General features: G+C 45.5%; 1 protein-coding gene across 6 annotated transcripts in view; it reads right to left on the bottom strand.

Annotated features, from left to right (window-relative positions):
• Ercc6 (ERCC excision repair 6, chromatin remodeling factor) overlaps positions 1 to 17,003 on the bottom strand; it is an 80,301-nt gene that overhangs the window by 49,993 nt on the left and 13,305 nt on the right. For all 6 annotated transcript variants that reach the window (XM_087906235.1, XM_087906238.1, XM_048420881.3 and 3 more), the window contains one exon: positions 14,555 to 15,281. In XM_087906235.1, coding sequence (XP_087762361.1) covers positions 14,555 to 15,281 — 727 coding nt within the window. The remainder of the gene's footprint in view (positions 1 to 14,554; positions 15,282 to 17,003) is intronic.

Genomic DNA, 17,003 nt, shown 5'->3' with positions numbered 1-17,003 from the left:
GCTATGCCAGCTATGACGGACAGAGAACAGCACAGCTGGACAGAAGGTGCAGCTACTTAACCAGGCTAATTCTATATTCCCACAGCTAAAATGAACTGATATTGTGAGCAAAAAGAAAAACAATCACCAAAGTAAATAGCTTGGACTCCATTATTTTCATAAAAAGTCAGCTAACATCCTAAAGGTTACAAAGGGGCAGAAATGGACTACAGCACGGACTGACAGATGCCTGGGACCACAACTCACAGGAAGATAACAGCAGCACACACTGCCACTGACTAGCAGAGACTAAGGAAGTGCAACACGAGAGGCTAAGATGCACACGGTGTTGGCTGGAGAACCAATCACAAAAGCTGCAGAGGCCAGGCCGGAGTGAAGGGCAACCCGCCCAGGAAGCTACTAGCAGAAGGTAAAGCACATCCTTCAAAAATTCAGCTCTTCAAAGTAACTGACACTTGGGCTCAGCAAGAAAGCACTAGATGGTGATGCAGAACTGTTCTCTGTGGAGAGAACTTAGCAAAACGAGCAACAAAATTCTGGCAGCAGTTTCTAGAGAAGGGCGGCAAACATAAGAGGTAGTATCCAGCCAAGTCTAGAGGAACAGGGGTCACACCTATGTATGACTATAGTATTCCTTCACATAAAAACGCTTCCAAAGACCACCCCCTCCCCCCTGGATTAGTTTTCTTCCTTAAGAATCACCTCCATGCAGCTGACCAAGTGCATTTTCTGGGTGGCCACAGTCTGCTGTTCTTCCAATTTCTGTGACATTTACGATTTTAGCTTAGTGCAATGATGCCCTGTAGTGGCTCTCAACAGGGACAATGCACCCTCCCATTCCCACCCAGGGAATAACAATGCCTAGAGACACATCTGGTCATTATAGAGGTCTTCCACAGGGGGACAGGGCAAAGCTGCAGGAGTACAGTAATATTCTTGCCTATCATGAAGGCAACTGGAGTCCAAGTCTCAGATGATGAGACTACCGATAAGTTAAGCCAGGATGGCCGACTTAGGCCAAAATAATCTTCCAGTAAAAATGTTACCTATCTTACACAGCAATAACATCAAGAAAGCCTCGTGAGCAGGAATGTCCAGAGAACATACTGGAAAGGTGTAGTCATTCTCCCGATGCACATCCACTGTTTCAGGTAATGAGATGATCTTTGGTACTCAAACCCCAAGCATCAGATATCATAAAGATGCCTCTGCTCTACTCAGCAAACTCTGTGGGTAAGACGATACTCCAGGAATCACAAAAGTTATCACCGGCACTAAAAGAGACTTCATCAGGCATTTTTCTTCAATAATATGGCAAGGAGGGAACTAGAAATCCCAGAAGGTACTGGCTTCAGTAGTTTGGCACAAGCCGAACAACGGCTTTGCCATATTACACGGTACATTTCACTCACAGATGACGCTGTTTCCTTAGACGTCATCACTCAGAGTTTGTGGTGTTAAATTTCCCACCACATCATCCCGCACTGACAAGATTGCATCTTCTCTTGCCTTCCTCTCTGTCCTAAAATACACAGACATCACGTTGCCACAGAACTCGGCACCTAGGAAACCACACAAGCCACTACAGAAGCGATTGCATCCGAGAGCTTTCCACTTCATAAAGAAAGATGAAAGCCTGTAACACTCACTCAGTTTGGTCAAAGAACGAGTAAAGGTGGTGGGGATAAATCATTATGGTCAACAAGCACCTGAACCACTATGAAGACAAATAGCCTGAGAAGAATTGAAAAGACAGAAAATGCAACCTCGTGCATGTGTGGCTTGGGCTATAGATGGCAATACTACCTTGTGTGGCTTGGGGATCACCATCTAAGAAGTGCCCACAAGAAAAGGGCACACCCAGGAAAGGTAGGAGAGCTGAAGCCACCTAGATACAGAAAGAAAGATGTCGTGTCATGATAGGGTGCTTGTCTGACATGGAGTGGGAGTCTCAGTTCTACACCTGTTCTTCAGAAAACGAGAAAGCGGTAGAGCAGAGCAGTGGCTTCTCCATCTGAGGCATGGCCAAGAGTCCTTCTGTTGTTGTTGTTGTTGCCATGTATTCTGCGTGTATAAGTGTAAGTGTAGATGCACATGCACTGTGGTGTGCAAGTGGAGGTCACACAACAACTTTCAATAGTGGGCTCTCTCCTTCCACTTTTGTGTAGGATCAAACACAGATGGTCAGGCTGCCGCAAGCATTTTTACCTCCTACTCCATGCCACCAGCCCAAGAATCATCCAAAGATGCTCTAGATGTGACCTCTAGAATCCAGCTTGTCCTGCAGCCTGTAACAGGCTGGCAATCTGTCTGGCCAGCAGATGTGAAGGGGCTAGACACCTACCATGTAGAAGATACCTGCTAGATACCTACTGTGCAGAAGACACCTGCTGGACACCTACCGTGCAGAAGACACCTGCTGGACACCTACCGTGCAGAAGACACCTGCTGGACACCTACCGTGCAGAAGACACCTGCTGGACACCTACCGTGCAGAAGACACCTGCTGGACACCTACCGTGCAGAAGACACCTGCTGGACACCTACCGTGCAGAAGACACCTGCTAGACACCTGCCATGCAGAAGACACCTGCTAGACACCTGCCATGCAGAAGACACCTGCTGGACACCTACCATGCAGAAGACACCTGCTAGACACCTGCCATGCAGAAGACACCTGCTAGACACCTGCCATGCAGAAGACACCTGCTGGACACCTACCGTGCAGAAGACACCTGCTGGACACCTACCATGCAGAAGACACCTGCTGGACACCTACCATGCAGAAGACACCTGCTAGACACCTGCCGTGCAGAAGACACCTGCTGGACACCTAACTTACTTTTTTTTTTCTTTGCCATGGACTGGGGATATAGCTCAGCAGCACAGCATATTCTTAGAACACACAAGACTCTGGACTCAATCTCCAGCACCAAAAGCAGAAATCAAGATTTGACCATACATTTGTAGACTGTCTGACTCACACCTGACTTTTATACATGGCTGCCTTTTTAACAAGGCACAAGCAAAATTACTAAAAATTGTCTGATGGCAACAAATGGTCCAACATCTACATTTTTCAGAAGAGAATTAACTTTTTCATGTTCTCAATCCTCTCATTTAAAAAAATCCACACATGTAATAGTCACAGCTGCAGCCACATAAAGCGAAAGTGCCTGGTGTTCCCTGGCAGAGCTTCTAACTCCTCATACAACTGCCATGTTCAGCCCACTGCCGACTCCACTGGCAGCCACTTAGAGGGGAAGCCTGTGAGAAACATAAACTTAATTCTCATCAGATGCAGGCACAGAAAACATTCTTTGGCTTCCCTACATGCCTGAAGGAATGAGACCTGGCCCAGGCTCTGGGGCCTGGGGCTGATACTGCAATAATGTCTGTCAGAAGCAACCCAGACCCAGAATAACTGGCTGAACTACAGCAAGGCTCACATTAGCTACTGGGGTGCTTTGTCAATGGAACCCTAGGAATATACCTGCAAGCTAAGTGCCACCACTTACTGTTAGTTTGTTTTAGAATTTCTAGCATTCCCAAGACAATCAATTTATGTAAGTAGAAAAACACAGTTGGCTGCATTCTGCCATGGCTTTTATGTGGCCCCGCTTCTCTTCAGCTGCATACTCAGTGCCCAGCCCTTGTCCTCCTGCACACACATTTTCACCCTTGGCAGACCCTCAGATGCCATGCTCCCTTCCCTTAGAGGAAGCTTTTCTCGATCAAGTAGTTAAGTATTCTGTGTACCAAACGCCACCCTAATCCTACAATATCCTAGGCTCACCAGGAGTCTCATCACAGTGCCCACAGAGTGCCAGCACATAGTGAAGTCCTTATCTATCTCCCAAGTCGAGTGGGAGCCATCAGAGGGCAGGGATTGGAATGAAGCTCTGGAGTTCACAGCAGACAACGAATGCTGAGCAACAAACAAGGTTCAGAACTGGACTCAGGTTAAGGAAGACAGACACAGGGAAGACTTGACAATTATCTAAGTGGGTCATCCAGAAGTATTTCTAGAACCTTCCTGTCCTACCTCATACTAGCTCTTGCTTGCTCTCTTGATCCCACGCATACTACTCTAACGCCCATAGCATACTCTGACTACAGTCCGGGACAAAGACTGACCCATGGAGGAGGGCAGCTACTTACAATGTCAGAGACATTCTTAATTTAGAATCTTAAAATAATAACAATAACTTAAAAAGAGGTAAAGGGAAGCTCATTATTTTCAACAATTAAAACAAAATACATAAAACAAAATTTCTTATTTTCAAAACCGAGCTGCATTTTCAGAATTCTCCACTTGGTAACAAAACTGGTTTCTGTACCCCAGCCAGTAGAAAGAATCAGGGGCCCCAGTTTTGATTCCAAGTTTGTCCAGGATCAATTGAAAAGGATAAATAAAATATTCCTCTACTTCAAAAAAGAATTCTTGGGACAGGAGCTGCCAGCTCTAACCTCTATTTCTATGAGTAGGAAGGGAACGATGTTTTCGTGAACTCATTCTCTTGTCTTCTTTTATGTGGTTCTTGTAGCACTTGCTGCTGCAAGCAAACCGGACAACATGGTACTGTATCCTCTTAGGGTGGCCTTACTTCCTGTCATCTGTCGGACCCCAGCAGCGGCCACTAGAGTAGAGCCCACTGATGTGAGCCATGGAAGCCAGAAGGAGACAGCAAGCTGTGTCTGAGACCTTTAACTGGTAGAGGAGGCCTGCTCCCCAAAATGTGTCATTCCCCTGCTGCACTTACATCCTTGACCAATGAGCCGAAAAGGAGTCTATGACAAAGACTAAATGAGACAGGATATGCACAAAAGATCAAACAGACCACATACATAGTAGGTGACATCTGGCAATTCTGCTAGGTAGCCTTTACAAAAGATGTAAAGCCAAGGGCTAGAGAGATGTCTCAGCAGTTACGAGCACTTCTTACTCTTAAAGGAGATCTGGGTGGAGTTCTCAGTGCCCACATGGTGGATCACAACCATCTATAACTCCAGCTGCAGGGGACAGCGCCCTCTTCTGAGTTCCATGGGCACCAGGTACATATATGGTACACATACCGTTATTCAGCCAAATGAAACAAACCTTTTTTAAGCTTTTAGTTTAATTTTTTAAATCCTTATTTATTCACCTTTAGTTTATTTTACTATTTTACATGTATGGGTGTTTTGCCTACATTACCAGCCTGTGCATGACTCATGCCCACAGAGGTACAAAAGGTTATTCTTTCTGCGGGAAACTGAATCCAGGTCCTCTGGAGGATTAGCTCGCTCTTCTACTAAGCCATCTCTCCAGCACATTTTCAATTAAAAAAATAAGAAGAAAAAAAACTAAAATCAAGAAAGATCAGTTAACTGTAATTTAAGCATAAACAATAAATAAATATCAAAACATCTATTGCATCTGGGATCACAGTACAGGTCCCTAGGCTCAGCACTCAGAGTTCAAGGTAGCCTCAAATACATTGTTTGAGGTCAGTTTGGTCTATCCGAGCCTGTCTCAAAAAAAGAAAAGACAATAAACAAACAAAACAATGAAAAATAAGTAAACAACAAAAACTATGCAATGTAATTCTGGGTCAGTGGGGTTTAAACAGCACCCCCAAGAATGGAAGACTGCTTGCTTATTCCACCTCAGCTCAGCCTGTCAAATGGACAGGGCACTGTAGGCATGCCATCCTACATTAAAGGTAGCAAAGGGTCTGGAAACTGAGCCACAGAAGACCACAGAAGAGCCTCAAGAGAGTGTCCCTTAGAACAGAGCTGTAGGGACTCACAGTTCAACCTTGACCTACCTGGGCAGTGGTCTGGTGCCCCCTAATGTATGCAAAAAAGAAACAACTACTGGTGACTGTGCTCATGTTCATAATCATATACACAAAAAGTATGGAAGACGCAGAAAGCAGAACAGCAATGAACTAAGTTTGTAACAGCTAATATTTATCCATACATACGTGAAAATGGTCACCTCAGCGCACAGCGTCTGAGAACGGTCACCTCAGTGCACAGCATCTGAGAACGGTCACCTCAGTGCAGTGTCTGAGAACAGTCACCTCAGTGCACAGCGTCTGAGAACACCACTCCAATGCGGTGCCTATAACATCTTCACAGTTCTTCTAGAACCTCTTTTCAAGGTTCCTCCTCGTTTGACAGAATCTTTGCCCACAGTTTTGGCTTGTGGCATGGGAACTCAACAAGAGCCAACAGTTACAAGCTCCTACGTGTAGTCTTGTCTGCTGTAGTCTTGTTATGTGGGCGGGGCACTACTTGGATCCCTGCTTTACAGATGAAAACCAATCCCACCGCTACCAGTTGCAAGTCTGACACCCTGACTTCATGGCCTACGACTTCCAGCTCAGATGAGGCACTGACTAGCCTTGGACAAGTTTTCTGTTGGTAATGGTAGAGTTGGCTTGTTTTTGATTTTTTTCTCTTGGGGGGGTACAAATAACTTTCAGAAGTTGGATTCTCCATCCGCCTTGTTGAGGACTTGCTTGTGGTTTCTGCCACTGTCTAGGCAGCATCATACCCCAGGCTATCCACACTGTGAGCTCCAGCAGATTCTGTCTCTACCTCCCTGTCACTGCAGAAGCGCTAGACCCCGGATGTGCAGCATCCCATTCGACTTTTACTTTGGGGAACTAAACTCAGGTCGTGAGGTTTGTATGCCAAGAGCTTTTACCCAGTGAGCCATCTCCTCAGCCCCTTGGACAAACTCTGAGATCACACATACATTTTATATAAAGATTTACATACTTTAAAAGTATTTCTATATTTCAAAATTTAGAGTCAGATGACAAGGAGTAATGACTGAGATTACTGATATCCACTGTATTTCAGGCACTCACCTAAAGAATTCACTTTTATTAAGTCATTTAATCCAACAGGATAGATATTTTTCTTTTTCCCCAGAGAGAGACAGGCTGAGGGAAATGAAGGTGTACACTGGAGATGGGAGAACACCAGCCCAGTCACACGGGCCCTCTGTCCACTCCTTGGTTACAACCCTCTAAATAGGTGTTTTCCTGCTCAATCTCTTTTACAAGATTTTATAAAAAATCAACAATACAACACATTGCTTCTGTGCAGGAGCGTGACTCCGCCCTCACTCACCAGTGCACAGGGCAAGTCACAACACACTGTCACCTGACACCCACAGACGCTTCAAAGTAACAAAGAAGCTGCCTGGCAGTTCTGACTACAGCTGAGCTGAGCTGAGCCATCCCACGAGACACACTTAACACCAGACAAATCGATGGACACAACCACCCACACCAACCCTCTAGCAGGACAAAGTACCCCTATTAATGGGAACCAGCAAACATGAGGAGTCTCGGGTTCTACAGTCAAAACATGAGCATGCCCTCCCCAACTCCACGGTCCTCGGTCCTCATTCCGGTCTCTACGCTCTTTTCACATTATAAGGATCACTGGGCCTAGCACAATTAAAGACCGGAGGGGGGGGGGGGACGACAAAGACACATACCATACAGTCAAATCATGTTAGTTCTATGAAATTTCAAACTCAAGATCATTCTCCACTCACTGCAATTTCCATGAAGGAAATTCTACAACAGTAGCACACAGAATACAATCTGATTTTGAAGGTACATCCAGACACCAAGCTGGGTATTTAATACAGCTTGCATTTGTGTACTGCGATGGGTTCTCTGTTTCAAACAGCTAAGACTCCCTAGCAGATTAGCCTCATTTGTGAAATCGAGGGACTCGGTGCTTTACTTTTCTTAAATCCCTTTTTATGGTCTATCTGGGTGAACTTAATTGGTCTATCTGAGCAAACGAAAGGCCCTCAGTTAGGAGCCCAGACCTCATGGGGTAAATTAAGACTGATGCGAACAATTATGCCCCAGCCGAGAATGAAAGGTGTGCACAGAGCAGAGAGCGGAATTAGTCTTAATTTGTGTCTCGGTTTTGTCATCTCAAAGCCAGCATGCTCTCTAAGAAAGCATGATTGGGGGCTGGGAGTCTTTCTTCTCTCTTTAAAATCTAGATTACTAAGAAGAAAAATATGGGCTCATTTCCTTGACAACAAATGGAGCTCCCGGAAACGCGTAAAGAACAATCTGAAGATATTTAGGTTTCTAGACCAAATCTTGATTAAACTTTAATCTTAGTTTTTCTGAAATCAAATTTACTGGCAGCTTTTTGCAAGGAAAACAATGTGGCTTTTGCTTAAGTCTGCACAGTCTAGAACTGCTGAATGTCCATCTCCAAGCAAGGATCCAACTGAGGAACAGAGACAATCCAATGCAAACTGGATGCTGGCAAAATGGGAAGAGGCTCCATAGTACCAAGGACGGGACAGCAGGCCTCTGAGAACACAGTCTTCATCAGGAACTGGACCCCACACTTCTCCTCCCCGCTCTCCCCCAATAAGGAGAAAATCCATCTTAGAGACAGTGTTGCCAATCCTCTGCAGAAGACCCAGAAGCTGCTGGAATCTCACCCCCTTCTCCTTCCCTGAGTTCTTCCTGTCAGAACTCAGTCAAATGAGCTTTCATCTCCCAGAGCTGTGCCCGTGAGGCAGAGTGCAGCTACTCAGACTGTTCCTATCCCACCGGCTGCCACCCGGTCACAAACCAGAGGACGCTGACCTTCCACACGAGGCTCCTCAAAGTTCATCCGAGCTTGCTTGAACCCTTTCAGGATCTGACCCTTGGCAGCATAAGGAATGACCTGTTGCCCCTCAGAGATGTCCACGTGCACTGTCAAATCTCCACACTAGGATCCAACTCAGCAGCCCACAGCAGCTCAGTCAGTGCTCGGTGAGGACAGCAGAGAACATGAGCTTCCCAGAGGACTAAGATGGAGACAACTAGGAGACATCTGGTAACACTTGCACAATTAATGCAGCCTTCATCGGCAATCTCAACTCTAGTTTATTCACATAAAATAAAGTAAAAACTAGGACATACGAAGATAAAAGTTTCAAATGAAAAGAATGCACTAAAGTGAGTTAACTCTGTTTCTGAGTCCCCGTCTCTCACATGTGGCTCTGAAATAAACCACCTCTGCTGTTCTTCCCAGGTGAGAGCTATTCCTATCGGTGACAGCGAGCAAAGTTTAAGAAGCCATCTCCCTAACCATCTCCAACTCCCAGATGCCAGGTTTATGGTCTGCTTTCTTGGCCATGAAAGAGAAAGCTATGAGCTGCTTCTGGGCACCACCTTGTGGTCACATGTGGACACTGCACTTTCCATCAACCCCACAAAGAAATAAAACATTTCCAACATTTCCCAGCTTCCAGCCTCTGCTTAGTAGTAAGACCAGAGGCAAGTAGATTATAGCATATTTGTGAGGGCCACTATAACCGTAACAAGGCAAAACAGGTATGTACAAGCTCAAAGTCTGGCATAATGAAGAAAAATATGTAAGGATTTATCCTATCTTAATATTGCTATATACTTACAAAACAAGTGGAAGAAGACGGAAAGTCTAAGTCCAGTAGGAGGATCAACTGGAACCGACTTCAGGCGGCAGCCCTAGCATTCCCCAGTGTGCCTCATGGCCTGAGGAGACCATCACTTGAGACAGTACGTTTCTGGCCGCCTCTCCTTGTTTAACTACCTGAAAGTGAGGGCTGGAGGAGGACTATCTCAAAAGCAATGCCATATGGCTTTGGTTGAACAGAGAAAGCACTGCACCTCAGACCCCAATGTCCTTACCAATTTTTTCCCAGTGGCCTCAGAGGTGGTGACTCTTCTCTGCCCCAGGTCCTCTCTTACATAAGCACAATTATCAAGGCACACAGGAAGGAGTTCAGGAAAATCAAATCAGCCAAAAGCTGCGGTCTCAGAAGGCAAACAGCAGCCAACATATACCGCTCAGCAGTCTCCAGCCCAGACAGAGTCACGGCATACCTGGGCAAGCTTCTGGGTGGGATTCCCATGCCAGACCTGCACAGTCACCTCCAGGGGTTCTGCAGCCCCGTCTGTGTGCTACTGAGCTGCTCCAGGGCCTGCCCCTTACTAAGGACATACAGGCATCCACTTAGCAACTTGAACCACAGCTGGCCAGAGCCAGAAGGAAGAGGAGCTGGATATGAATGAAAGCTAAGTGATGAATGCTCACCCTACCCACTGACAGGAACCAAGAACAAAAGCTCGTTGGAAACCCATGCATCTCGGCCCTATCTGGGCAGTGCTGACCGCGCCTGGGGAAGAAGGCCAAAGCCAGGAGCACTTCTGTTTTACCAACTCACGGCTAAAGAGCTAATAGGAACGCTGCTGATGTCCCCTCCTCACCCCGTGGAGCCAGGGTGGACATCGCTGAGGGACTCTGATAATCTTCCCCAGCCGCCAAGGCCTGGACCTCCGGGAAAACAGACAACCACTCCCAGAAGCTGGAGCTGGCAGGTCCAGGTGATGCTGAGTTTCTATCCTGACAGGGAGAGCTCGGATGCCAGGCCTCTCCACAGATCACCAGCATCACCCACATCTCTAAGGCAACACAAATCAGATCGACCCTAAGGATCTGTTAGCCTCCAAAGCACACAGTGAGACAGAATAGAAAGAAAACAAACCACAAGGAATGGGAAGAGAAAGAAGGCCCTCAGGCTGGGATCTCAGTCGTCCTGCCTGCCGGCTGACAGTCAAGAATGTCAACACTGGCAGAACCAAGAGTACTACAGAGGAAATTCTCCATTTCCTAAAGATGCTAACCAGACATTAAAACAACAAATAAGATGAGCTTCCTCAAGGTCAGGATGACGGCAGCATTAACTCCTTTCTCATCCTTAAACACAAAACCTCAAACTACAGTACGACTTCATTTACAAACAGAAATTCTTTATGATAAATAAGTAAACCAATTCATATCTCTTTACTTATTTTTTAAACTATTTAAACCTTAATTATATCCTTTGAACAATGTAATTTAGAAAGCCAGACAATCACATACATAAAAACTACAAAGACACCTAAGTGCTCCCCTCTACTGAGAGCCCAAATCCATGTCTCAGGGTACATATGCTCTTGCTAACCATCTGTCTGGTATGCCGGAATGTGAAGTGTGCACTACCCCTTGCCTTCGCTCTAAACATGCTAACTTTGACTTGTCCTCAAATGTTTTTCTGTGGCGTAATCAAGGGTCTGATTTAACTGAGTAAGGTCCCTGAGGGATAAGAAGGTTGGGCTGAATTTCCTATTGTCACTGTCACGAACTGTTTCCTTTCCAGTGACACATCCGAGATTCAGAGGCAAATTTAACACAGACCACAAGGACCATGCCAGCGTGTGTGGGCTAGAGAACAGACAAGGCCCTGTGCTGCAATGCCCCTCCTCCAGAAAGACCCTCCATTCTGATCAGAGTGCACTGCTCCCCACATAGTTAGGACACACATCGGCCCATGGCCACTAACACGCACACAGCCTGCGTCCTCAAAGCCAGTCCCAGGATGCAGACACACATTAGCATGTGAGAGCAAAGACCAAGCAATGGGGCTGACCTCACAACACAAAAGGGAAACAAGCACACAATACCCAGGTAGCCAAGTGCCAGGCACAGACACAGCTAGCCTGGCTACCGTGCTGGGAAAGGTTACTTATTCGGTCCTAGCTTCCAGCCTTGACTAGACAAGCAGATCTGTGTGTCTTGCCAGGGCAGAGATAATTAAAGAATGGACTGTGTATTAGCTCCAGGAAGTCTAGTTAGCTTGGAGATTGCTGAAGCACCAGCATCATGCTAAGAAAAGCAATGCTAATGGATATGTGCACACATCCAGCAGTAGTAAGAGCCCACGCACATCAACTCTGAAGCATCTGCTTAGGAAATTGAGAGATATGATCTACAATAGCTCCTGGGTCCCACTGGAGGATCTCAGTGCATGAAGGAATAAGAAACACACAGAAGGGACAACAGAGACACAGTTTACAAACGGTTAGAACATCTAAGGCTGAGCTGAGGGCTTAGGGCTAGCCAGAGAAAGGAGGACTATGACTGCTGCTGCCTGGGAGATCAGCTGCAAAAATGGCACACTGGACTCCTCCAGAGCATCAGACTAAACCAGTGGCTCTCAACCTGTGGGTCACCACCCTTTGGGGGTCCAACAACCCTCTCATGGGGGGAGCACACATTCTGCATATCAGGTATTTTCATTATGATTCATAACAGTAGCAAATCAGTTATGAAGTAGCAACAAAATAATTTTATAGGTGGGGTCACAACATGAGGACTGTATTAAAGGGTCGCAGCATTGGGAAGGCTAAAAACCACTGTATTAAAAGGTCGCAGCGTTAGGAAGGTTGGGAACCACTGCATTAAAGGGTCGCAGCATTAGGAAAGCTGAGAACCACTGTATTAAAGGGTTGCAGCATTAGGAAGGCTGAGAAACACTGTATTAAAGAGTCGCAGCATTAGGAAGGCTGAGAACCACTGTATTAAAGGGTCACAACATTGGGAAGGTTGAGAACCACTGTATTAAAGGATCGCAGCATTGGGAAGGTTGAGAACCATTGTATTAAAGGGTCGCAGCATTAGGAACCCTGCACTAAACACAAACGCCTTGTAAAGACAAGCCCAGAGCTAACGAGCCTGGAGCTAGTGAAAAGCCTGTGCCTCTCAAGCTGAGAGCCTCCAGCCTGAGATGTTCATTCTAGCAGCTTCCCACCCTCACATCCAACAGTAAAAGAGCATTGTAATCAGCAGGCTATAACCAGCATGTACTTGTTAAGTTCTGTATAAAGTTCTTAGCCTGGTTACATATGCTTAAACTTTAACCACTTTTAAAAAAAAAAGTTTTCTATACTGGAAACTATGGATTTATTCTGATCATTCTAGTCACTCTATGATTAGCAACCCTGAAGTTCTTTTTCAATCCAAGGACTACTACTGCAATCCAATCTGTCTAAAAAGATCAGTAACACATAACAGAATTCGGTGACTGGCAAATTTCAAACATTAATATGCTTCTCAATACTTAGCATTTTATTTTCTTTTAACATCCCCCAATCAAAAGAGCACCGAAGGAGATGTAATATAAACATTTCAATGTGTATATCTGCAGCTTAACAGCCTTAATGACTAGCTATAAAATTTTAAGAGCTATCGTATTTTGGTGGCAATTAAGAGTTATTGATATTTCTAAAATTCATCTGAGATTATACTGTAAGTTTAGCAAAAAATGGATTATGATATGGTTTTGGAAATAATAAATTGTTTTACAATCTTAACATTATTAAGAAAAACTTATTGCCATGAAATTAAACTATATCCATATTTAAAATTCAATCAAAATAAATTGCTATGTTTAAAATACATTTAATATTGACCCAGTTTAATGAGAAGACTATATATTGCTCCACTTATAATCAATATGTTATGATTAACACTTTTATTAATTTTCTACAGTAAAGACTGACACTTCACTCTTTAAAAGTATCGAGCAGTATCCCTAAACACTGCAGCTATTAGGTGTGCACACTAACTAAAGTCACAGTGGAAAATGAAAACACAGGCCCTCCCCATCAATGCACTACCGCACAACAAGCTACTAGAATGGTGTGTCACTGGGCCAGTGATTTCCAAGAAACTGGGCATGGCAGCATACACCTTTAATGCCAGCACTTGGGGGCAGAGGCAGAGAAACCCGTCTTAAAGAAACAGGAATTCTGAAAAGGTTATACAGTGTATGTGGATCTTGAACTAGAGTTAATGAGGTTCTGATCTAAAGAAAATCAGCAGGTCAGCATCCCCCGGGACGGCCAATGTAAATCTACTGGAAATACCATCAATTAGGTCTCCTCTCTTATTTTTATTGAAAATAAAAGCACTGTTGACTTGCCAAAGCCATCCCGATAGTAAGTATTTTCAGAGTACTGTGGTTCCTTCTCTCCTCTAACCTCTGCAGACTTCCTACAGAGCTCACAGGGAAACCTTGTGCCTGTGGTGTGTGGAGAGCTTTTCCTGATTCATAGAAACTGCCAGATATGGTGACTGTAACTCCATGCAGGCTCTCACCTGACTCTTCTCTCACACCAGCTGCTGACAAAATTGTGAAGGTAAAAGCCAACTCAGCCTCAGCAACACCAAACAGCAGCTGGCGACTGTGTGCTGTGCTCACAGCGTGTCTTCAGCACTACCGAGTCTATACTATGACTCTCAGACAACTATCTTCTCAACATCAAGAAAGAGGGGATGAAGGGAGAGCATGTTCACTCACACGTCACAGCACTAGCTTCAGCTTTTTCTGAAGGGAATTTCTCTAAAATGAATATCCTACCTCATAAAGAAAAAAAAACCAAAGGCATCACACCACCTTTTCTTATCCTGACGCTTCCTGCAGGGTGACTACATAAAGACCACGTAGCTCATGTCAGTCCCCTCGGTTCCTCAGCCCAGATTTGCCTCTGAATTAGAATAAAGACTCTGACGTCTTTGGGGCCAGCTCCGCTAAGGAGTCCATGTCGAGCTAATGCTGCCAAGTCCAGCTTCTGAACATGTGGGTGTCTAGTGCAATATGGATCTAGAATGCTAAGGTCTTCCAAAGACCCGTAAGTGGCTCAAGCCCCGGCACACTAACCTTAACCGCTGCTTATAGCAATCTTCATCACCATCGTCTGGGCACCTCGCTACCTTGCGACCGCCTCCTTTTGCTTCCAGAGCTTCATCTTCTTCCCCAGAACTTGGGACAAAGTCATCATCAACCTCCTGCACTGGGGATTTCTTCCGGCGTTTCTGGCCCTTCCGCAGAGGCTTCAGTTCATAGCTGATGTCATCGGAAGACAGACTGGCCACCTCTTCCTCCTCCTCTTGCTCTTCCTCCTCCCCATCAGAGGGAAAGGACCCAGACTGCTCCCCCTCAGTGTCTCCCTCTGCCTCCAGCCTCACCGCAGGCTCCAGAGGTTTCTTGCCCCGGGGCAACCCCACTTTCCCCTGGAACTGCAGCGCCCTCTTCTGGAGCTTCCGGATATGCTTCTTCAAGCGCTTATCTGCTTGGCAGAGGCCTTGGTTTCTCTGGTCTGGTTTGGTCTCATTTGGTCCTGCACTTGACTCAGATACGACCATGTTTTTTCTAGCTACTCTTCTGTTAGCTCCTCGTTTCTTCCTTTCAAAAGACAGTTGTGCTTGGTCTGCCAAATATTTTTCAAAGCCTGATACTTCATTGAGCATTATTTTTCTAGGCTTTTTCTCTTGTTTCTGAGGGGCTGGGGTACCAAACGGTGTCATCTGGCCAGTGCGAATAAGCTCTTCCCAGGCGGCCTCCTGGGCAGGCATGAGCATACTGCCAAGACATGACGGCCCTGGCTCTGAAAGGTAAACAACAAGGAAGATTCGAGTAAAACTCATTCACAGACAGTAAGAACTTCCAAAAACTCACAATATAAATCAGTGGAATGAAGCACAGAGTAAAGACTACTATGGCATTTACAGCCCACATAGAATACATTCCTGTTTAAAAAGGTAATTTTCCAGGAACGTGTCCCAAAGTGTGGCACGAGTAACTGTGAACCGCGTACACCACGGAACATTCTGCAGCCGTTTACTAAATGAAGAAATCTTTACACCTGGGACAACATAGAACTGGAGACGCAAAATGAAATGGGCCAGGCCTAGAAAGAGGCACAGAATGCTCTCCCTCACATGTGGAATGCAGCAGAGCAGATCTCACAGATGTGAGAGCAGGGTGGTGGCTATCGGGGCTGACCGCGGTACTAAATCCCAGTTAAAAAGACGCAGAAGTCTGTGGTGCCGTTCCACAGCTAGGAGTGCAGAGACAATAACTACTCTGTGTTTCCATGGCTGGAATAAGGGTTCTAGAGGCTTTCACCATAGAAAAAAATGATAAATGTTGAGAAGACAGCTATGTTTAACCTAATTTACAGACTATACAATATATATCATTGAAATATCACACCTCATAAGTACATTAAATGTTTACCTCACTATACACTAGTTCTTTTGTCTAACTTTGAATCTGAATAAGAATGTATCAGTTATAGTCACATTCTCTGTACAAAGGCAGGCTTATCTCCACATTGTTGGTTATAAATAAACAATCCTAGCTGTGTTTCCTTACCAGTTAAGAAGTAGTCCATGAGAAATGATCCCCATGTTTCCATATCAGTGCTCTGGCCAACACTCAGATGAACGTCAGTTCAGGAATCAGCACGCCTAGCACAGACATGAAGTGCTAACTCTGTGCTGCCTGCGCATCACCACCAGCCACCTGACTCAAACTGTCTACCCTCTGACACTGCCACAGGGCACTGCCAGCTACAAAAGTGCTGGGCTGCATTCATAGCCATCCTCAGACACATGTGGTCCATAGGACACAGGTGGCACACGCCTGGATCACTTCAGATATGGGAACAATGCATTCCACAGTTGCAATATGAGCAATCAATAGCTAGATGTGACCAATGGCCAGCACACTGACCAAAAGAAGATTCCCTCACTGCAGAAAGGTCCATCAGAGAGCTGGGAAGACAGCTTGCTGTGAAAACATGAGGACGTAAGTTTAGCTGCTCAGTACCCATGCAAAGCCAGGCACGGTCGGAAAGTGCTGTGACTCCAGCATCGGGGTGGAGGCAAGAGGATCTTGCAGGCTCAGTACCTAGCCAGCCTAGCTGGACCAGCAAGCTCCGGCCGGGTTCAATGAGAAACCCTGTCTCAAGAAATAAGGTAGAGAATGACAGTGGGAAGTCCTGATAGCCTCTCTGGTCTCCACATGCACTCATGTGTGCGCGTACACACACCCGCACACACAGAAAGCTACTGGATGAACATGTGAAGATGAACTAAACATGAAGATATGCCAAGTACAGTCACCCAGAAACAGTCCTCTAACTGAAGCTGATCTCCAGCAAAATACTTATCATGTAATTGAAAAATAAAAGACCTACTGGGCCACTGTCGCCACAGTCAGTTTCTACTAACCTTGCACTGAAATAAAATATACATCAGAGTACACAAATCATAAGTTTCACAAGATCTACAGTCGTATATCAGCATCTAGATCAAGTAACAGA

The sequence above is a fragment of the Myodes glareolus genome, chromosome 5, assembly GCF_982192425.1.
Source record: "Myodes glareolus chromosome 5, mMyoGla1.1, whole genome shotgun sequence".
Classification (NCBI taxonomy): Eukaryota; Metazoa; Chordata; class Mammalia; order Rodentia; family Cricetidae; genus Myodes; species Myodes glareolus.
Note: the sequence above shows the minus strand (reverse complement) of the source record. Positions and strands in the feature narration are given on the sequence as shown.